This window comes from Sciurus carolinensis, chromosome 2 (genome assembly GCF_902686445.1).
Source record: "Sciurus carolinensis chromosome 2, mSciCar1.2, whole genome shotgun sequence".
Taxonomy (NCBI): Eukaryota; Metazoa; Chordata; class Mammalia; order Rodentia; family Sciuridae; genus Sciurus; species Sciurus carolinensis.
In genome coordinates this window covers 5,079,091-5,101,208 of record NC_062214.1, presented here as the reverse complement: position 1 = coordinate 5,101,208, position 22,118 = coordinate 5,079,091, and the positions used below count along the sequence as shown (strand labels likewise).

General features: G+C 60.3%; 1 protein-coding gene across 3 annotated transcripts; it reads right to left on the bottom strand.

Moving 5' to 3' along the window:
- Positions 1-7,751: 7,751 nt before the first annotated feature.
- On the bottom strand, positions 7,752-16,752 carry Zbp1 (Z-DNA binding protein 1). Of its 3 annotated transcripts, none has more exons than XM_047540739.1 (8): positions 16,572-16,752; positions 14,312-14,536; positions 13,825-13,890; positions 13,321-13,494; positions 12,229-12,396; positions 11,025-11,228; positions 9,995-10,213; positions 7,752-8,373 (listed from the first exon to the last, which is right to left on the bottom strand). In XM_047540739.1, the coding sequence occupies exons 1-8, from the start codon at positions 16,603-16,605 to the stop codon at positions 8,225-8,227; spliced, it is 1,239 nt and encodes a 412-aa protein (XP_047396695.1). In that variant the 5' UTR covers positions 16,606-16,752; the 3' UTR covers positions 7,752-8,224. The 3 variants fall into 3 exon arrangements, with proteins under 3 accessions (XP_047396695.1, XP_047396696.1, XP_047396697.1); XM_047540740.1 differs by having other exon boundaries at positions 9,995-10,207; XM_047540741.1 differs by lacking the exon at positions 13,321-13,494.
- Positions 16,753-22,118: the final 5,366 nt, after the last annotated feature.

Genomic DNA, 22,118 nt, shown 5'->3' with positions numbered 1-22,118 from the left:
CTCTCCTGTGCCCTCTCCTTCCTGTTCCTTTTCCCTCCACAGGGCCCTCTCCTCCCTGTCCCTCTTCTCTCCCCTGTGCCCTCTCCTCCCTGTCCCTCTTCTCTACACAGGGCCCTCTCTTCACTGTCCCTCTTCTCTCCACAGGGCCCTCTCCTCCCTGTCCCTCTTCTCTCCCCTGGTCCCTCTCCTCCCTGTCCCTCTTCTCTCCACAGGGCCCTCTCCTCCCTGTCCCTCTTCTCTCCACAGGGCCCTCTCCTCCGTGTCCCTCTTCTCTCCACAGGCCCTCTCTTCACTGTCCCTCTTCTCTCCACAGGACCCTCTCCTCCCTGTCCCTCTTCTCTCCACAGGGCCCCCTCCTCCGTGTCCCTCTTCTCTCCACAAGGCCCTCTCCTCCTTGTCCCTCTTCTCTCCACAGTGCCCTCTCCACCTTGTCCCTCTTCTCTCCACAGTGCCCTCTCCTCCCTGTCCCTCTTCTCTCCACAGGGCCCTCTCCTCCCTGTCCCTCTTCTCTCCACAAGGGCCCCTCCTTCCCTGTCCCTCTTCTCTCCACAGGGCCCTCTCCTCCCTGTCCCTCTTCTCCTCCACAGGGCCCTCTCTTCACTGTCCCTCTGCTCTCCACAGGGCCCTCTCCATCCACTGTCCTCTTCTCTCCCACAGTGGCCCTCTCCTCCTGTCCCTCTTCTCTCCCCAGGGCCCCGCTCCTCCCTGTCCCTCTTCTCTCCTCCTGTGCCCGTCTCCTCCCTGTCCCTTTCTCTCCACAGGGCCCTCTCCTCCCTTCCCTCTTCTCTCTCCGTGCCCTCTTCTCCCTGTCCCTCCTTCTCTTACACCGGGCCCTCTCTCACTGTCCCTCTTCTCTCCACAGGGCCCTCTCCTCCTGTCCCTCTTCTCTCCACAGGTCCCTCTCCTCCCTGTCCCTCTTCTCTCCACAGTGTGCCCTCTCTCCCTGTCCCTCTTCTCTACACAGGGCCCTCTCTTCACTGTCCCTCTTCTCTCCACAGGGCCCTCTCCTCCCTGTCCCTCTTCTCTCCCCTGGTCCCTCTCCTCCCTGTCCCTCTTCTCTCCACAGGGCCCTCTCCTCCCTGTCCCTCTTCTCTCCACAGGGCCCTCTCCTCCGTGTCCCTCTTCTCTCCACAGGCCCTCTCTTCACTGTCCCTCTTCTCTCCACAGGACCCTCTCCTCCCTGTCCCTCTTCTCTCCACAGGGCCCCCTCCTCCGTGTCCCTCTTCTCTCCACAAGGCCCTCTCCTCCTTGTCCCTCTTCTCTCCACAGTGCCCTCTCCACCTTGTCCCTCTTCTCTCCACAGTGCCCTCTCCTCCCTGTCCCTCTTCTCTCCACAGGGCCCTCTCCTCGCTGTCCCTCTTCTCTCCCCTGGTCCCTCTCCTCCCTGTCCCTCTTCTCTCCCGTGGTCCCTCTCCTCCCTCTCCCTCTTCTCTCCACAGTGCCCTCTCCTCCTTGTCCCTCTTCTCTCCACAGGGTCCTCTCCATCCTTTCCCTCTTCTCGCCACAGTGCCCTCTCCTCCTGTCCCTCTTCTCTCCACAGGGCCCTCTCCTCCCTGTCCTCTTCTCTCCACAGTGCCCTCTCCTCCTTGTCCCTCTTCTCTCCACAGGTGCCCTCTCCTCCCTGTCCCTCTTCTCTCCACAGGGCCCTCTCCTCCCTGTCGCTCTTCTCTCCACAGGGCCCTCTCCTCCCTGTCCCTCTTCTCTCCACATGGGCCCTCTCCTCCTGTCCCTCTTCTCTCCACAGGGCCTCATCCTCCTGTCCCTCTTCTCTCCACAAGGGCCCTCTCCTCCCTGTCCCTCTTCTCTCCACAGTGCCCTCTCCTCCCTGTCCTCTTCTCTCCACAGGGCCCTCTCCTCGCTCTTCTCTCCCCTGGTCCCTCTCCTCCCTGTCCCTCTTCTCTCCACAGGGCCCTCTCCTCCCTGTCCCTCTTCTCTCCACAGGCCCTCTCCTCCCTGTCCCTCTTCTCTCCACAGGGCCCTCTCCTCCTGTCCCTCTTCTCTCCACGGGCCCTCTCCTCCCTGTCCCTCTTCTCTCCACAGGGCCCTCTCCTCCCTGTCCCTCTTCTCTCCACAGGGCCCTCTCCTCCCTGTCCCTCTTCTCTCCACAGTGCCCTCTCCTCCCTGTCCCTCTTCTCTCCACAGGGCCCTCTCCTCCTGTCCCTCTTCTCTCCACAGGGCCCTCTCCTCCCTGTCCCTCTTCTCTCCACAGGGCCCTCTCCTCCCTGTCCCTCTTCTCTCCACAGGGCCCTCTCCTCCGTGTCCCTCTTCTCTCCCAGGGCCCTCTCCTCCTTGTCCCTCTTCTCTCCACAGGTGCCCTCTCCTCCCTGTCCCTCTTCTCTCCACAGTGCCCTCTCCTCCCTGTCCCTCTCTCTCCACAGGTCCCTCTCCTCGCTGTCCCCTCTTCTCTCCCCTGTTCCCTCTCCTCCCTGTCCCTCTTCTCCTCCACAGGGCCCTCTCCTCCCTGTCGCTCTTCTCGCCACAGGGCCCTCTCTTCACTGTCCCTCTTCTCTCCACAGGGCCCTCTCCTCCATGTCCCTCTGCTCTCCCCTGGTCCCTCTCCTCTCTGTCCCTCTTCTCTCCACAGGGCCCGCTCCTCCCTGTCCCTCTTCTCTCTCCTGTGCCCTCTCCTTCCTGTCCCTTTTCTCTCCACAGGGCCCTCTCCTCCCTGTCCCTCTTCTCTCTCCTGTACCCTCTTCTCCCTGTCCCTCTTCTCTACACAGGGCCCTCTCTTCACTGTCCCTCTTCTCTCCACAGGGCCCTCTCCTCCCTGTCCCTCTTCTCTCCCCTCGTCCCTCTCCTCCCTGTCCCTCTTCTCTCCCCTGTGCCCTCTCCTCCCTGTCCCTCTTCTCTACACAGGGCCCTCTCTTCACTGTCCCTCTTCTCTCCACAGGGCCCTCTCCTCCCTGTCCCTCTTCTCTCCCCTGGTCCCTCTCCTCCTTGTCCCTCTTCTCTCCACAGGGCCCTCTCCTCCCTGTCCCTCTTCTCTCCACAGGGCCCTCTCCTCCGTGTCCCTCTTCTCTCCACAGGCCCTCTCTTCACTGTCCCTCTTCTCTCCACAGGACCCTCTCCTCCCTGTCCCTCTTCTCTCCACAGGGCCCCCTCCTCCGTGTCCCTCTTCTCTCCACAAGGCCCTCTCCTCCTTGTCCCTCTTCTCTCCACAGTGCCCTCTCCACCTTGTCCCTCTTCTCTCCACAGTGCCCTCTCCTCCCTGTCCCTCTTCTCTCCACAGGGCCCTCTCCTCGCTGTCCCTCTTCTCTCCCCTGGTCCCTCTCCTCCCTGTCCCTCTTCTCTCCCGTGGTCCCTCTCCTCCCTCTCCCTCTTCTCTCCACAGTGCCCTCTCCTCCTTGTCCTTCTTCTCTCCACAGGTCCCTCTCCTCCTTGTCCCTCTTCTCTCCACAGTGCCCTCTCCTCCCTGTCCCTCTTCTCTCCCCAGGGCCCTCTCCTCCCTGTCCCTCTTCTCTCTCCTGTGCCCTCTCCTCCCTGTCCCTCTTCTGTCCCCTGTGCCCTCTCCTCCCTGTCCCTCTTCTATCCACAGGGCCCTCTCTTCCCTGTCCCTGTTCTCTCTGCTGTGCCCTCTCCTCCCTGGCCCTCTTCTGTCCTCTGTGCCCTCTCCTCCCTGTCCCTCTTCTCTCCACAGGGCCCTCTCCTTCCTGTCCCTCTTCTCTCCACAGGGCCCTCTCCTCCCTCTCCCTCTTCTCTCCACAGTGCCCTCTCTCCTCTCTCTCCTGTGCCCTCTCCTCCCTGTCCCTCTTCTCTCCCCTGTGCCCTCTCCTGCCTGTCCCTCTTCCTTCCCCTGTGCCCTCTCCTCCCTGTCCCTTTTCTCTCCACAGGGCCCTCTCCTCCCTTGTCCCTCTTCTCTCCACTGGGCCCTCTCCTCCCTGTCCCTCTTCTCTCCACCGGGCCCTCTCCTCCCTGTCCCTCTTCTCTCCACAGGGCCCTCTCTTCCCTGTCCCTGTTCTCTCTGCTGTGCCCTCTCCTCCCTTGTCCCTCTTCTCTCCCTTGTGCTCTCTCCTCCCTGTCCCTCTTCTCTCCCTGGTCCCTCTCCCCTTTCCCTCTTCTGTCCCCTGTGCCCTCTCCTCCCTGGCCCTCTTCTGTCCTCTGTGCCCTCTCCTCCCTGTCCCTCTTCTCTCCACAGGGCCCTCTCCTTCCTGTCCCTCTTCTCTCCACAGGGCCCTCTCCTCCCTCTCCCTCTTCTCTCCACAGTGCCCTCTCCTCCCTGTCCCTCTTCTCTCTCCTGTGCCCTCTCCTCCCTGTCCCTCTTCTCTCCCCTGTGCCCTCTCCTGCCTGTCCCTCTTCCTTCCCCTGTGCCCTCTCCTCCCTGTCCCTTTTCTCTCCACAGGGCCCTCTCCTCCCTTGTCCCTCTTCTCTCCCGTGTGCTCTCTCCTCCCTGTCCCTCTTCTCTCCCTGGTCCCTCTCCCCTGTCCCTCTTCTGTCCCCTGTGCCCTCTCCTCCCTGGCCCTCTTCTGTCCTCTGTGCCCTCTCCTCCCTGTCCCTCTTCTCTCCACAGGGCCCTCTCCTCCCTGTCCCTCTTCTCTCCACAGGACCCTCTCCTCCCTCTCCCTCTTCTCTCCACAGTGCCTTCTCCTCCTTGTCCCTCTTCTCTCCCCTGTGCCCTCTCCTGCCTGTCCCTCTTCCTTCCCCTGTGCCCTCTCCTCCCTGTCCCTTTTCTCTCCACAGGGCCCTCTCCTCCCTGTCCCTCTTCTCTCCACAGGGCCCTCTCCTCCCTGTCCCTCTTCTCTCTGGTGCCCTCTCCTCCTTGTCCCTCTTCTCTCCACCGGGCCCTCTCCTCCCTGTCCTTCTTCTCTCCACCGGGCCCTCTCCTCCCTGTCCCTCTTTTCTCCACAGGGCCCTCTCTTCCCTGTCCCTGTTCTCTCTGCTGTGCCCTCTCCTCCTTTGTCCCTCTTTTCTCCCGTGTGCTCTCTCCTCCCTGTCCCTCTTTTCTCCCTGGTTCCTCTCCCCTGTCCCTCTTCTGTCCCCTGTGCCCTCTCCTCCCTGGCCCTCTTCTGTCCTCTGTGCCCTCTCCTCCCTGTCCCTCTTCTCTCCACAGGTCCCTCTCCTCCCTCTCCCTCTTCTCTCCACAGTGCCTTCTCCTCCCTGTCCCTCTTCTCTCCCCTGTGCCCTCTCCTGCCTGTCCCTCTTCCTTCCCCTGTGCCCTCTCCTCCCTGTCCCTTTTCTCTCCACAGGGCCCTCTCCTCCCTGTCCCTCTTCTCTCCACAGGGCCCTGTCCTCCCTGTCCCTCTTCTCTCTGGTGCCCTCTCCTCCTTGTCCCTGTTCCCTCCATTGGGTCCTCTTCTCCCTTGTCCCTCTTTTTTCCACTGGGTCCTCTCCTCTCTGTGGTCGTCCCTCTTCCTTGTCCATGTGTGTGTTTCTATGTGACCTTCCTTGGAAGCTTTGCTCGATTGTCCTGCGGAAACACCTCTGAGTAGGGCTACCTGTCCCTTATGGGTGACCACTGACCCCACCCCACTGTGCACCCTGCCCAGTTTAAAGTGCCCTCTGTTCCGGGATACCGCTCAGTTGTAGCTTGCTGTCCACCCGCCTGTGGTCCTGGTGTCAATCCCCAGCACTGAGGATAGAAAAGAAAAGCCACGATCGACCACCTCCTGCACTGTGGCCCTGCCAGGGGCAGACGTTCTGTGAAGAGGACTGTTGGTTTTGCGTCCATTGGGGACAGAAGTGCGGAGATGTTCCAGTGCTGGTACCCAGTCACAAGGAAGCCTGACGGCACAGGCCCGAACCCAGTCTCTGTCCCAGGGCTGCCAGTGGTATCCAGCTCTTCTGGGTAAGGCCACTGTCCCCTGTGCATCCAGCCTGAGTCCAAGGAACGGGGAGCCTGCCTTCCCCTCCCCCACAGGAGCCCGAGGAAAGGCCACATGGGTCCTCAGAGTGACCCCACTTCCCAGTCGTCCCTCCAGTGAAGGCTTTTGTTTTGCTTTGTTTTCCCTTTTCTTAAAGGAAGCCAGGCTGTGTTCGGGGAATTCTGGGGAGAAACACCCGTTGCTGTAGTGGCCGTGGCTTGTGCTAGTCAGCTCCTCTGCCCCTTTTTGGTAACAGAGCCTCTCTTTCCTAGAGACCCATACCACAGTTCTGACTCCCCCACAAGCTTGAGGAGCACGTCTGACCCCACGGCAACCAATCTGAGGACTCCGTTCTCCATTGGTTCAAAGGTGGGCATGTGACCTGGCATAACCAATCAGATTCTTCCCTGGGACGTTGTAGCAGCAGCATTTGACTTGAAGAAGGCCCTTTGCTCTGGGGTTGCTAGGCAGGCAGCCTAGGCCTTGGGTGCTGCAGCTGAGCCACACAGAGTCTCTCAGGGAGATGTAGAGAAAGAAGCCCAACCACAGGACTAAGCCCCTGGATCCAGCCATTCCTGAACCCAGAGTCCCTTGACTTTTCAGTTGCACGAGCAAATAAGGTTTTGTTTAAGCTTGGATAAACGTGAACCGAAGTGCCCCTTGACTCCTCCCTGCGCTCCTCCTGCTTTAGGCTTCTAGTCTTGGCAGTCTGCTGGAACCTCAGTGAGGGGTCTCTCTGGGGTCACCCTGAGGAGGAAGCAGCAGTGGGATGAGAGTAGGATTGTTCTCTGAGCAGGTCATGTGACTTTGGAGACTCATTTCCCCTCATGGGACAAATCCCCCCCTCTCCAGGGGCTGCAGGCTCCCTCTGCATGTATCCCACAGGAGGGAACGTGGGCAGGCAGGTGGACTAGGGAGAACGGAGGGCGGGATGGAGGGCTTGCTCACTCTCTGCTTTTAACAGGGGCTAGTTAATTTCCTCCTCGAGGAGTCCCGCGCTGACCTTCACCTCCAGCTTCCATTAGCTGCCAGCAATGCTTTGCCAGAGTATTCATGACAAATTAATTATGCAGAGGGGGAATTTCATCGGAAAAGTGGATGTTGTGGTTTGGGCCAGACACGGACTCACACACTGACTAGCCACCACCCTCGGGAAAGCTCCGGGACTGGCTACTGGTGTCCAGCTCCCAACAGAAGGAGGTCAACCCTGGAAGCCAAGAACCAGACCTACTGTAAGCCCTTCCACCTGGAGGCTTGGACACCCACCAGCATGTGACCTGAGGCTCCGGTCCCCCTGGTGGCTGCCGTGACTTTTCCCCAGCAGGGCTGGGCAACCCAGTCCAGGGGCGGGAACCCTGCTCCCCGCAATGACCCAGCTGCCTCACTGCTCAGACCTGCCGGCTCTCGTGGACCACAAGGCGACCTGCTGGCTCTGCTTGTTCTTGTGCGAGTGGTCTAGCTCTGGCTCTGCGTGCTCTTGTGAGTGGTCTAACTCAGTGCCCAAGTCCGCAGCTTGCCGCTGCTGCCGTCTCTGCCGTGGGCTCCCAGCCACCTGCTCTCCTGGGCTGCTGAGTAAGTTCTCCCCCAGCCTTCCTGCCTCAGCCACGGCTGTCCCTACCTGGAGCACCATCCCCGTCCTGCCAACCGCCTCCCTCTGTGTGGCCGTGCAGGCCTGTCTCTGGGGCTCCCTGCTCCCTAAGAAACCTCCTGAGCTGTGTCTCCACAGTCCCCTGTCTCCCTGTGACCTCCCGCTGTGGCCCAGCCCCCAGGTGTGTGTCTGCCTCCTCGGTGACTCCTCGGTGACTGCCAGCTGACAGGAAGATGGGCTTTGTCTTCCTGTCAGCCGTCAGAGAAGCTGAGAAGAGAGTGGGAGGGTGTCTCAATGTGTCTGGGCTACTGTAACAAAACACCTTTGACCAGGTACTTTATAAACACTAGAAGTTTATCGCTCACAGTTCTGGGGGCTGGGCCGGCCGACACCAAAGTGCCAAGGCTCGATGTAGCCAGGGTCTGCTCTGCTTCAAGGTGGTGCCTGCTGCTGCGTCCTCACAGGGAGGGAGGCTGAGTACAAGGGGCAGAAAGCACACTGGTTCTGTCACCGGGGCAGAGCCCCCAGGCCGGTCACTGCTGGCCCACTCTTATTTCTGCTGCTTGGGGAGCTTCCACTGAACCTGGGGGACTAAGTGCTCAGGGCCTCACGGGCAGCCCTGGTGCAGGCAGGGAGAGAGCCCACCCAGCCAGCCCTCCCCTTGGCACCAAGGAGTCCCCTGGCTGCTCCCAGGTTCCCAACCGGCAGGTTGGGCAGCTGGCAGGTCAGAGTCCGTGGAAGGCCGAGGCATCCCACCCAGGTTCTCCAGCACCTGCTCCTCCCAAGTCCAGCCTGCGGTCCCTGCCACTTGCCCGCTCCAGCGCCCCGTGTCCACCGCCTAGGCACTGGGCTCTGCAGGGTGGGGGCTGCTGTCTCTGAGAGCCATGGCCCTCAGCTTGGGGGTGAGCAGCACGGACTTGCCAGGGGGTTCCTGGTCCCCGTCCTGGGGGTCGTCGCTTCTGGATGGATGGGCTTCAGAACCGGGATCTGCGGGAAGAGAAGATGTCATCAACGGAGCACAAGGTGCTGGAAGAGCCAAGGTCATCTAGTGAACTGGGGACCGAGGCCACCGTCCCCTTCTTGCCCGGTGGATGGCCTGAGTGTCCTCACTGTAGGCCCTGCCCTCTCTGGACACCAGGGTGGCTCCTGGCTCCCCTCAGGCCCCTTGGCTTCTCCCGGATGGTCTTGCACCACACTACAGGCAGGCCCCTGCTGGATCCGGAGCTGCCCTGCCCACTCCAAACCAGATGTGGCTTTCGCCTGGCCACCCAGGCTCTGCAGGGCCTGTCACGGCCATGGTCCTGGGCCCATGGGACCAGCCCGTGTCCCCAGCCTCTGCCAGGTGACCAGCAGGCTGCCCTTGTTCCCAGCCTGGGGCCTCTGCACTTGCCGCCCTCCGCCTGTGGAGTTTCCCAAGTCCGCCGGGTGGGAGTGTCCCAGCCTCCCTCCCCCTGGCCTCCCTGACTCCCTGCCCATGCCTTGCAGGCTGCAGAAGGCTCCCTGCCTGGCCTTGAGACTCCCCGGGGTCCTGGAGGGAGGCCTGGTCTCCTCACTGTGCTGGGGCATAAAGGGTGGGCCTCGGCACGGGGACACATGTCCCTGGACTGCGGGGGCTGGCTGAGGAGGCCGGCCTGTCTACCAGTCTGCCAAACTGGCTTTCTAAGCACTGGCGAGGCTTCGCTCCAAATCCTGGAAGCGAGGTGCTGAACCCCCCACGACCCTTTCTCCACATTGAAGGCAGAAACCGTCACCCCTCCCCTGCCCGAGGCCCGCTGTGGCTCCCCAGTGCCTCCTGGTCTCCAGCACCCTTGCTGCAGCCTGGGCTCTGCCGTGCTCTCGCCCACACGCACATCCACCTCCAGGCCTGCGCTCTTCTGCCCACCAGGCTGCCCTCCCGCCCTGTGCCCGTCTCTGGAGCTGTGCCTCAGCCCTGGCACCCTCTTCTGCACAGCTGGAACCTCCGCTCTGCCAGAGGTCAGGTCCCCAGGGCAGAACCGTGGCAGGATGGCTAGTATGCCCGTGCCCTTTCTCTTCCTCCTGTGGGCAGCAGGGTCCCTCCACGGTCTCAGCTGGGCTCAGGCTGCCCAGGCTGCCAGCCACGTGCGGGCCCCCGGCGTGTGTGCAAAGGTGGGTGAGCAGTGTCGCAGGGGCACGGCCAGCGCTCGGTGCCCACTCTGCCCTCTCCTGGCGGATGCCAGCTTCAACCCCACAGTCAGGACAGAGTCCTGGGGACAGCCGAGTGCCCACAGAGGACCCAGGTCTGCAGATGACCTCGAGGTGACCCAACCTGGGCCCCAGCAGGTCGTGAGAGAGGCCTGAGCTCCAGGCAGGTGGTGCGGGTGCCGGGGGCCTCGAGGCTGCCGCAGGGCCACCCACAGCAAGCCAGTCTCGCTGGCCGTGGTGTCCAGTGCCTCTCAAGGCACGTTAATAACCTCCCTCTGCTGCTGAGTGTGCCTGGGCCGGGCAGGGCCGAGTGCCTAACCCACTCCTCACAACGAGGACAGAGGCCCACTGGGGCTGAGGCGCAGGCGGCCCGGGGCCACCTCAGGAGCGCCTGCCCTGGCCCCACCCCGCCCGGCTCTGGGAGCGCAGGGAGAACCGGGCCCACCTGCGCGCTCCTCCGGCGCCCCGCCGTCCTGCCGGCCTTCTGCAGGCCCCGCGGCTGTCCCCCGGAGGACGGTCATCCTGTTGCCGTCTCCGATGGCGGCGTCTTCGAGGAAGCAGGACTTGATGTGCACTCTCTGGGCTGCAGTGGCCTCAGGGTGAGGGCCCGGCTGGGGCGTTCCCACTTCAAATGAGGCTTCCGATCCAGCGGCCCTGGCTGAGACTGTGGGTCAGCCAAAGAGAGGCCAGGAGGCCGGGCAGCTGGACGGCAGCCCCCGAGCCCGGCTCCCAGCCTGGCTCTCAAGTCCTCCGCGCTGACGTCACCAGTGGCCAGGTGGCTCGGTCAACAGCCGTGGCTCACGCCCTCACACACGCTGTTCCCCTGCCCTCCCCAGCCCTGCGGAGGACCTGACCTCCGGACTCCTTCCTCCTCTCTGGGTGGCCTGCTCCCTGGCAGTGCTGGGACACAGTCCCCACCTTTGATATCACTCACGCCCGGGCCCAGCCCCTGCCATCTGCTCTGCCCACCCAGACTTCTGAAAAGGCTTGTCCACACTCAGCCTGGCCTCCCCCGACCACCAGCCCTTGCTGGGGGCCCCATAGCTCTTCCCTTCACTGGCCTCTCTGCTCTGCTCCCGGCCCCTCCCAGAGAGTCTCAGGCTCCACTGGCAGTGCCTGGGCAGCCCTGGCCCAGGCCCTCTGCTCACTGTGCTGCCTCCCGGCCTCCACTCTCCTGAGAAGCTCCCGTCTGCTCCTGTAACCCTGCTTCAGTTGGCCCAGCCTCCGCTTCTCCAGGGGAGGACAGGCCCATCTTACAGAGGGGGAGCCGGTCTCCTGCTGGTCAGTGCTACAGGATGGGTGCCCAGGATGCTTTCTCTAAAAACCCACCCCTGCCGCTCAGTGGGAGCCTCCTGGTGGAAGGAAAGGCGTTCCCATCATGCCTCTCTCCCTGCAACGACTCTGGCTCCAGTTCCTGCCCCCCAGCAACTGAGTGGAGAGTCGGGGGCAGATCCGGCCTTGTGATCCTCAGTTACCTGGGGGGCTGCCCGAGAGGTTGTAGGCAGGGCCTTCAGAAGGGATGCTGTGGAGGCTCATCTCGTTGCCGTGTCCCACCTGCACCCGTCTGAGCAGGGACCGCTCCATGTGGATGTCCTGGGGCCCCCAGCCACTGGTCAGGGGCCCCTGAGCGGAGGAATCACCTGGCACAGTTGTGGGGAGCTGGTGCGGAGCCATGGGACCTGAAACAACAGCACAGTGTGACGAGGGGACACCTGGCTGCTCTGGACTGGAGAGCAGGTGGCCAGGGCACGGGGGCCAGGGTCAGTTAGCTAGCTGCCTAGGGTACCATGGGGACACCTGCAGACTCAGTGGTCACACGCGACCTGCTTCCTGGTCTTCTCAGCCTCCAACCCCGTGGTGGGGAGACTCATCCTTGGTGTAAATATGCTCCCAGGGCCACCACCAGGGAGGTCACCCAGGGCCATCCCCAGGGACGTCATTCCATGTCCCTGACATTTATTTGATGGTGAACTACATGGATTTCCACTTAGGTGAAGGCTAAGAATTTTATTTTTAAATATATTTGAGTGGGAAAAAAAGTAAACCATTTAACAGCATTGACTCGACTAACAGGGATGTAGCCCAAACCGAGGCGGTGGCATCTGGCATTCACACAGGGGCGACGGTGACCTGGATCCCAGAACCAAGTTCCTCATCTCTCATCTGGGACACTGAGGCCCAGAGCAGAGCAAGGCTCCCAAGGTCAGAGGGAGTGTCTGGATCGGGCTGGGGCCTCCCATGCGGTGCCCGGCTGGACTGACAGAGGCCCCACACCCTCTGGCCAGAGCCTGGCACAAAGCATGCTCAATCTGCAGCACTGCATTTCAAGAAAATTCACATGCCTCTGTTGGTAAGATGCACCCCAACTTCCAACACGCCCTGAAGTGGGGGAAAGAGACGTATCCAGAGAAAATGAAATGTTACCGTAATGCACTTGTTTGAATTATTTCTCATGGGAAAATACTGCATTCCATTTAAAAGGACCAAAAGGTATTGGAGTGAAGGGACAGCAGGAGGGGTTTGATCCAGGCTCCCTCATTCTCACAACAGCTGTATAGGAGGGCCATGGACATTAAGAAGTTGCCCTTCCTCCTTGGAGGATTGGGTCTCCCTACTCTTAACCCCACCTAGCTCCTTTGAGATCCTTTCTTCTGGGTGTCTGCCTCTCAGATGACTTACCAAGGTCCCCAGAGACTCTCTGTTTCATTAAGATGTTCCCATGTCCAATCTGGATGGCTTCGGAGTTTGTAATGTTAATGCAGGAGTTTGGGGCATTCTGGTAGATCATGTAGATTGGATTCTGCTGGCAAATAGCTACAGCAGACTGATTTCTTCTTCCAGAATCATCTGCAAAATAATATTTCACTTTATTCCTTTGCACCTCTTTAGGAGTCTGAGGCTCCAAATGCCAGTTGACAGCACCAAATATCCCTGGGGAATTTGTTAAAAAGGATTCCCAGGCATCCAATCTAGGAATCTGGGAACCTGCATGAAGTGACTCCAGCCTTGCATGGTGGACAGCCGCTCGGGTATCACAGAGGGAGCTCACGGTCAAGGTGGCCGGTGACCCTACCTGGTGTCTTCTGCCACCCCCACCACCCCGCCCCCATGATGGCTCCTGGGAGCAGCATCCTCTGTCCCTACCCTCTGTCCCAAAGCCCCAAGCCCTGAACCCCAGAGCCTCTCCCCCATAGCAACTGCTCAGATGCCCCCGTGACCACTGGCATCGATCTGAGATCTGAACTAGTCAGCTGCTGCCCCACATGGTCGCTCCTTCCCCACGCTGCCCTGCGATGCTGACCCTGCACGGGCGCTGTGGGAGGGCTGAGGAGGCTCCTGCCCGGGCTCTGCAGACACCCCGGCCACAGCACCACCACCAAGGCCCCCGGCTGGTGTGACTCTGTGGGCCCTTTCCTCCACAAAAAAATAAAATTAAATCAGGCTTTCTGACTTCGAGGTAGGAAGACAAGCATGACCCAGGCTGCGCTCGTCCCGAGGTATCGTTATAATGTCCATCCTTTCTTCTGACTTTAAAAGAAATCAAAATGGAAACACCTCTGCAGCCTCGGGCTCCAGGAAGCTGCTGCGGCTCACCCCACCGGCGCTTCCCTTCAGCAGCCCTCTCTGGGGGACAGCCAGTGCGACCTGCAGAAGCTTCTGGCGGGTTCTAGTGAAGGGGAGCAGGCAAAGTGCTCAGAAGGACCCCCGACAAGGACCTAGCACTGGGCGTGGGCGGCCTCACGGGGTCCCGTGGGCAGCAGGGAGGCCTACCTGGCGCAGAGACCCTCCAGACCTTCAGCTTCTGGTCCTGGTCCAGAAGGCCCCTGCTTTTCATCTTGTACAAGGTGGGGTTCACGTCTTTCGCTCTCCCCATTCCCAGGGCCTGGGCGATGTGCAGGGCCTTGGAGGGCCCACTGGCTTCCAGAAACGCGTAGATCCTTTCCTCTGGGAGGCAGGGCGACTCAGTGGTTAAGGAGCCCCCTCCCCAAGTGTGAGTCTGCTCTGCTGCGCACAGGCTGCGAGGCCTGGGACAGGCGCCCACGGCCGGGGTGGAGCAGCCAGAATACCCTGCAGGCCCCTGCGGCCCAGGAGGTGTGCAAGGTGCCGCCAGCCCTGCCGGGTAGGGCACAGAAGCATGGCCCCAGCCATCCCTCAGCTGTTTGGATTCTCTGGCTGCTGCAAAGGCCTCTGGGGACTCAGCATGGTGACACCTCGCACTTCTAGGGGGGTTGGGGGCGGAGGGGGCAGGGCTGAAAGGAAACATGCTGTGCTTACCAAGCTCGCTGAGCTGAGGGCCAGGACTCTCTGCCACGGCCGCTGCTTCTGGCTGGGGCTTCTGGGCTGGAGGAAGAGGGGGTCAGGGGTGGGCCGGCTGGGTGAGCGTCTCCCCACGGGGGTGTGTGAGGCCAGGCGAGCACAGGTGCCAGGTGAGCGTTGGGCTTGGTGACTGAGGCTCTGGGACCAGAACGGGGCTCTGGTGTCCCTGAGTGTGCTCGGCCACCATCACTGTCACTGTGACTGCTAGGGCTTGCCACCAGGGCTTCACGGTGCACCTACTGTGCCCTCTGCAGCTGGTCATCTCAGCAACTCCTACGAAGTAGCCCTACTGTCATCGCCATTGACCAGAAAAAAAAAAATCAAGGCACGGCACATGAGGTGTCCCCAAGCAGAGGAGCTTGGATTCCAAGCCAGGCCCAAATCTGGCTTGTCCTTTGCCCAGAGGTCTCCCGTGGGTCCAACCCGCCCCGGGAAGGCAGGTTACCACGGCTGAGCTGGGCCGTCTGGGTGGGATTCTCGCCTTCAGAACCCCCCGCGCCCAAGCGCCATGTTGCAGGGGCGACTAGGGAGACGGTCTCCTCCTTGGCCATTCGGTGGAGGGCTTGGTTGAGTTCCTTCTTGGTCACCTGACATTCCTTCACCAGCTGGTGGGTCTTCAGAGGGGAGCTGGCTTCTCGCAACACCTGCAGGATCTTCTGCTCAAGGTGGCCTGCGAGGAGGCAAGCGCGGAGAGCACTGAGCCCCGGTCCCCTTGGTGGAGAGGACTGAAGACTCCTCGAGGCCAAGGAGGCCAAGGAGGCCCTCTCCTGAGCAGGGTTCAGAGCAGAAACCCGCCCGCGGCACAATCAGAACCTCTGTGTGGAGAGACGAGCACGTGGGCTGGACAGACAGTGCTGGCTGGGTGACAGGGCAGGGGAGGTGCACACCCTGCCCACGTCCCTCCCAGCTGGCACCCAGGGCAGGTGGGAACGCTCCTTGGAGCGGGGGTGGAAGTGGGGAGCAGGCATGTGGGCTGGGGACCCCTGCCATCGGCTTCCCGCACTCCGCTACTGTCAACGTCAGCGGCGCTGCTATTCGCCCAAGGCTGGTCCCCACAGGACATCCCTAAGGACTCCCTGTTGCTTACCTGGTCCCTGTCAGACTACGGTGCCTTGCCCAGTGCTCGGCACACAGTAGGTGCGCAGGGAATGGACGTTGAATGGATGAGTAAGTGAGCAACCATTTCCTCTGCTTGGCAGACGCTGCCTAGTTGGCCCAGGGCAATTGGCATGCGCACCCACTTCCTGGTCTGGGCACAACAGGCCCTAAGGGCCCTGTGGGGACTCAAGGAAGAACTTTGCAAAAGGCCCCTACTCCCCCGGGTAGGCCTTCAGAATCAAAGCCGTCCCCCACATGACTACGAAACACACGCACACACAAACCCTGGGGCTCTGCCAGCTGACATCACGGCACAGACGCTGGGTATGGGCCACACCCGAGGACCAGCAGCTGGGGAGCGCCCGTGGGCGGTGCCCTGGCCTGTCCCCAGGAAGTCTCTGCCCCCAAGAATCCTGCAGGCCGTTCTTCTCGGGACTTCCCTGGTCCCCTTCCTCTCCCTTCTGGGGTTTCTTTCCTGATCAGCAGACCCTCAGGGGCCCTGGCCCCCGTGGAGGCCCTTGTTGGGAGGGATAATGAGTTTGCGACCCCTCGACTGGGGCTGGCGCTTGTTCTTGTGGTCAGAATGCTTCTCCCCCGGGGGCAGGTGAAGAGCAATGACAGGGTCAGGGCCACCCGCCCCTCACCCGCCAGATTCTGCCCCAGGGGAGGAGCACCCAACCAGCTCTGCACCTGGCTTTCCTTGTCTTGCAAGAACTGAGGGTGTGGAGGAGCCCACCCTGAGCCCTGCAGGGCCTCCCAGACCCCAAAGTCTGGGGCGTCAGGTGGACAATGAATGAAGGGCAGCCTGAGAGTCTCTGGGCCTGAGAGGGGGATGCGTGGACCGGAACTGGTGCAGGGGACAAGCCTGGTGTCCAGGGGAGTCACCCGGGGAGGCAGACAGGAAGAGCAGCAGGCCAGTTGCTTAATCTCCTGGCCCAGGGCCTGCAGGGCCCTCAGGAAGAGGGTAGCAGGTCAGGCCAGTCTCCTGGGTGGCCCCCTGATGTCACCACCCTCCCTGGCACTCACTTCTCCTCCCTTTTGGCCTCTGTGACTGGTTTCCATGGACTGAGCCCCACCGTGCCAACCCCCACCTGTGTGCGCCCTGTGCCTCAGTTTCCCCCCGGTGGAACTGCGGTGGCAGAGTCGACTTCAAGGATGTGGCAAAACCAGAACAAAAGCAAGGAAACGAAAACCACCCGCCCGAGCAGGCGCTTGGCCGGGTCCCTAGAGAGGAGCGCCCTCCATGCTGGCCGAGGGGGTCCCCTGGTCACCTCCGGAGGCAGACGGTCACCAGGGAAAGGCAGCGACACAGAGAGGAGGGGCAGGTGCATCTGCTGCCTGCACCCGCCTCGCCTCACCTCGGGATGACTGCAGAGCCGCTGGCGCGGCCGACAGCCCAGGACTTCACCCTGCAGGGCCCCCGCTGTGCCATCTAGGAAACGGGACAGCAGGGCCCGGCTGCTGGGGGCTCACATGGTGCCTCCAAAGGGAGGGTGCCCGCTTCATCCCACCGTCATCTGTCGTCCGGCCAAGCAGAGTCTGGAAAGCCGTCGAGCCCCAGCCCACCCTGGGCCTCCCCTGCGCTCCCTGGAGGAGGAAGGCCTTACCTCTCTTGCTTGGGTCCGCAGGAGCCTCAGCCATGCTCCCAGCAGAGGCAAGGGGCCCGGGGGACCTGGGAGCAGGTGCCCTCGCTGTGGCCTTGGGAGGTGGGCCACAGGAGGCTGAGCCTCCACTCCAGGCCCCTCTGAACCCACAGGCAAGGGCTGCGGCGTCCCCGGCAGCTGTTAGTTGCTCACACTCCAAAAACAACGCGCCGTCCGCTCCGCCCCATCAGCTTTCTGGAGAAAGAGAAAACGAAACTTCTGTGTGGCTTTCTCAGAAAGAAACAGAATCGAAAGCAGGACCGAGGGAGAGGAGTGGACCCCGGCATGACGTGGGCAGGCAGCGGCTGGGCTTGGCAGGGCCAGGGGACTCTGGCTGGCCTCCCCGCCTCCCAGCACCAGTGCGGTCCCCGGCCGGTCCCCGCAGGGAGGCCAGGATGCTCGAGTGGCTGGGGGCTCTGCATGTGTTCCTGTGGGTATTGAGGGGACCCTCTTTAAGAAGCACCTACTGTATAGATTCCAACGGCCCTGCCTCTCCAGTCATCCTCAGGGGGCAGTGGGGTGTACCATCTTCTTTCTTCGGAGAGGAAATGGAGGAATTTGATCTGTGCCCTCCAGAAGTCAGGCATGGGCGATTCCCCTCAGCCTGTCGACCGCACGGAGGAGCCAGGCTCACAGGAAGATGCTCTATGAATTCAGAATCGTAAAGGGGACAACAGCCTCCCTGCACTGATTTCCCAAAGACATCACAAGGTGACCACTGGGGGGGTATTGCTCGGCAGTTAGAGATCCCCCCCCCCGCCAGGGCGTTTGGGTTCAAACTGAGCACCACCATGTCCTAGTTGTGCAGCCTGGCAAAGTTATCTATCCTCAGTGTCCTCGTCTGTAAATTGGGGTCCTGAAAGGACCCATCTCACGGGGGGGTGGTGAAGACTCGTGAGGAGATACAGCTGAGCACTCTGGTCAGAGACCCTGGGGTCACCGACAGGCCACCACACGTGTGCCTCTGGAAAAGGGCCCATCGCCTCCACGACCTCTCAGAGGAACCAGTGACTCCCACATGGCTCAGAGCTGCAGTTCTTTTCCAGATCACAGAAGAGGAGACTGGGGTCCACAGAGGTGACAGCTGCGGTGGACTGGGCCCTGGAGCCTCTGGGCTTGGGGTGCAGGGCCCTGTGCTCCCTCCCCACCCCTTGCCCCTGAGCAGCAGGCAGTCCCCAGGTTTGCCTGGTCACTGTCTGCAGAGCCAGCTGCGCCGGCCCTGAGGTCCTCAGCGGGAAAGCCTGTTGGTAGATGGAAGGAACTCCCAAGGTCCGGCCAGCGGAAGTCAATCAAATGCAACATCGGGGACCAGGTGTGGGGTCTTCTCAGTTCCAGGTGATGGCTTCTGCTTCCGTGTGCAGAGCCAGCGCTGCGGGGCAGGCCCCTAAGGACAGCATGCCCAGAGGCCCTTACTGCCCTGTCTTGCAGAACTGAAGGAATGTGCGAGGCCACCGAGGTGACAAAGTCGCTCCGGGTTGCGGGGGGAACCTGGCGGCACACTCCCCTTGGAGCCCCTGGAGACGGCCAGCAGGGGGCGCGCGCCCGCCGCCAGGCTTAGCCGCGGGATCTCGGTCCACTGCGTGGCCTCCCGGCTGGGGCTTCATCGCCCCTTCGCCATTCTTGCATCCACCTTAAATTACTCCTCCGCTGCTGCTTGCCTCATCTTTCCTGGGAGTCAGAGCCCCGTTGATTCTCCGGCTGACCCTGCAGTTGGTTCTATCCTCAACCTTTGCACAGCCCACCATGGCCGGGAGAGACCCTCTCTCCACCTCCCTCCAGGACTGCCCAGCTCCTCCGTTGCTCCTCCATTGCTCCCCAGCCTCCTGCCTGCTTGTCCTGACCTCTTAGTGAGGAGGCTCCAGGCCGGTTGTGGAGTTCAGGTCTCTGTGGGATTGCCCGCCAAGCTGCAGGACTTAAACTTGATCCCAAGAGTCAGCTTGCTTCTAGGAAGGTCACCTGAATTGCAGTGGACGAGGCCAGGGCCCATTATGGTCTGTCTGAACAGTTTGGACAGCCACATGGAGTCTCTTTCCTGCCTCTCTGAGTTGTTCCTAGAAGCCAGAAATGAGCCATTGTGCAGGGATGCCAAGCACCCAGGAGGTGCACAAAGATTCTCTCCCTCCTCCCCAGAGCAGTTTTGAGCTGCAATGCTGCTCTTCCCCAGCCGTGGGCGGCTACCTCTCTGAGCCCCAGATTCTTCAGCTATTAAGTGGAGATAGCAAATAAGAAAAGGCATTTCCATGCACACTGAGTGTGTGCTCACAGCTTTTGCCTAAGTTTGAAAATGTCTGTGTGTGATGCATCTCCAGAACCGTAGGCCCCACCGCAAATGAACAAGCAAGAAGCAAGAAAGAGAAAGCAGGAAAACAATTGAAGTGGGCGGGTTCCACCTTCCATTCCACGGGGAGCGCATCTGGAGCTGAAGCCGCGAATCTGCTGGGAGCGTCTACAACACTGAGTGGAATTCTCACTTTTAAAGATTTGGATTAGCTTGTATGCCTGCTCTCAATTTAAGAAAATCTGGAGCTAACTTTGAGGATAAGAGCTGTCTTTTTGCCTGGACAGCAGTGGCTTACACAGCACGGGGGTCTTTCTTTTTCCTCATGCAGTCTGGTGGGCAGTCCAGGTGTGTGGTGTGGTGACCCAGGGTCCTTTCGTTTCTTGATCCTTTGCAACCTCCAAGAATGGCGGTTGAGCTCCAGAAACCTCTGCATTCCCTCAGCAGGAAGAAGCGAAAGGAAGACGGGCAGGTACCTCCCTTCTGGGAACACATATGCAAATCACCCGTACTTTCCACTAATATCCCATTGGTCAGAGATTAGTTCTGTGACCCTTACCTCTGAGGGATGCTGGGAAAGATGGTCTGCATTCTGGGTCACCATGTACCTAGCTAAAATTGGGGTTCTGTTACTTTAAAATAGGGGATGAGAGATATTGGCAGAGGCCTGGCTGTTCTTGGCATTTCAGGACTCTTCCCCAAACAAGGAGGGGCTGCCTGCCCTGGGCCAGCTGAGGCCCAGGGGGCTGAGTTCAAGGCAGCGTCTGCATTCTCAGACTCCCGTCCCATATGGGCAGCCAAAGGGGACAGGAGGGGCGGGCGGCTCATCCTCCTCCTGCCTGGAGAGCGCCTCCAAACCCAGACTTCAAGATGGCGCCGCTGCCTGCTGAGTGGGTCTCCTTCTGCTTGGAAAGTGTGCTCCTTTTTCATGGCTTGTGTTTTTCTGGAAGCTATTAGAACTCTCCGCCCAAACCAGATGATAATTACATGTTACCGATCTCTAGTCTTTGAGTTTTGCTCTGTCTCTTTTAAAAGAGAGATATTTTTACTGCACATTGTGTTGGCAAAACCCAGCCCTCTACCGGGCAGCCTGAATCTATCTTCAGATTCCCCCGTGAATTCGGCTTGGGGAGGAGGAGGAAAGACACCCAGTGGACGACTGAGTGTCATTGTCAGGGGCAAAGGTCAGAGGGGCAGGACTGGAGGGGCGACTGGGGCTGTCCAAGGCCTCCTGCTCTCCAGGAGAACGAGGAACGAAGACTGGCAAGTTGGCAGTCCCCAAGGAGTGGCCCCGGCTCTACTCTCTGTCCTTCAAGGCAGAGCTGTTGGTGGGGACTCCAGTGTCCCATGTCCACTGGAGTCCAGTAGACCTGAGTTTCTGATCCCAGGACCCACTTTTTAGCTCTGTGCCTCGGGCAAGCCTCTGCTCTTCCTGAGCCCCAGTGTCTCCCTTTGGAAGTGGGCTCCCTGTGACACTCACCTCACGGAGTCCTCGCAAGGACACGCGGGGGCCTCGAGCGCACAGAGCGCACAGCGCTGCTCAGTTGGATATATGTGGTCCTGTTGTCCTGTGCCATCCCCAGCTGTCCCTCTGTGTGGTGACAAAGCAATCTCATTTGTCCATCTCCTCACTCACGAGATAGTTCCTGAGGTTTTTTTTTAAATCTGGTCACTTGCTGAACCCTGCTGGGCAGGAGAAAGACCCCTTGCTGGCTCCTGGCTCCACTCCCACTCCGGCTGCAGACAAGCTCATGTCACCATCCCTCTGGGATGAACACGGTGACCCAGCTCAAGTCTGAGGACTCTGCCACCCCAGCAGCACTGGCTGGTGAGGGAGACCCAGGTGGGCAGGTGCTGTGAGGTCGGGGGTGGACAGGCCAGGGCCCTGAAGGCCATGGGAGGAGCTGGAGATCACCGGGGGCAAAAGAAGGGCTGCGGAAGGTCCATCCTGGGCAGGCTGGGGGCTGGCAGTGGGCAGGAGGTGGGCAGGGTGAGGGAAGGCCAGGGGCGGCTGTGGTGTCCCGGGGAGGGACAGTCTCCACAGCCCCCTCCCACTCCCCAACTCTTTTACAACAACTGTGCTGAAATGAACTCACGTCTGACTTTTATTCTTAAAATTGATAAAACAATAATTTTGCATTCCAAATTATTTGCCTACAAGAAATTAATTTAATTCCAAATGACCACCATCTCTCCACTGAGTATTATTCTTGGGAAATTCTTACAAAAGGACAAGATTTCACCCATAAATTCTCCTCAAGTATAACGAAGTGCAGTGAAATTTTTATGATGACTTAAATGGAGCCATTAATGAACTTGACATAATGTTAGGTTTTCTGGATGTTTAATTAAACGTTTACTGATTTTGATTGCGTAGTGGTTTTTCTTTTCTCTTTCTATTTTGGAGCTCAAACATTTGTCCAGGGCTCTTGAAGCATCACTGGGCCTGAGGTTCTGACTTTCACGCTGTTTTAGCAGCTTTCTCGTTACTGTGAACCAAAGACCTCACGGGAGTAGAGAAGCTTTTGTGCTCAGGGTTCCAGAGGTACGGTAGGTGGTTGGTGACTGCCTTGCTCTGGGCCCAGGAGAGACAGAAGAGTGAGCTGGGGAGCATGGCCACCAAGAAGAAGCGAGAACTGACTCTGCTCCCCAGGGACAACTATAAACCCAAAGGCAGGGCCCCAGTGACCCGCCTTCTACAGCCACCTCCCCCCGGCCTGCAGTTACCACCCTGTTAATCCATGTGAGTGGATTAAGGTGCTGATCCGGTGAAGGCACTCAAAATCCAATCGCTTCGCTTCTAACCCTTCTTGCAATATCTCACACATAAGCTTTCGGGGGACCCCTAATGTGGGCCTGAGGTTCTGCCTTCCACACCTGGAGGTGGATGGAGAAGTGGAGAACCACGCCCCAGGGGCAGGCCCTGGTCTCCGGGATTGAGGGTGGCGTGTGGTCGGCCAGTGTGGGCGTTCCACATGCTCCGCGTACAGGAGTATCCTACTTAGGAAGCCCACTCCAGGGTGTTCCCTGAGAGACTTGGTAAAGGACAGACTTGTCTCCACGTGGAGCTGACCACGCCTGCCCCCTAGACCTTTCCTGATCTCACCAAAGTCACACAGTGATCCTGACCAGCAGGCAGCCGGCATTAGGTCTGCATTTTATAGAGGAGAAAAATGGAGCCCAGAGAGTTTGCCAAGTAAACTGGTGGAGCTGACAGAGCTGGTGGGTGACAA

What these genes read in the sequence shown, in the direction of transcription:
- Zbp1 (XM_047540739.1), bottom strand. Translation starts at nt 16,605, where the DNA reads ATGGCTGAGGCTCCTGCGGACCCAAGCAAGAGAG. An exon ending in TGCGGACCCAAGCAAGAGAG is followed by an intron (nt 14,537 to 16,571) that starts GTAAGGCCTTCC and finishes GCCTCCTCGCAG; the next exon opens with GCCACCTTGAGCAGAAGATC. An exon ending in GGCGCCGGAGGAGCGCGCAG is followed by an intron (nt 8,374 to 9,994) that starts GTGGGCCCGGTT and finishes CTCTTCCCGCAG; the next exon opens with ATCCCGGTTCTGAAGCCCAT.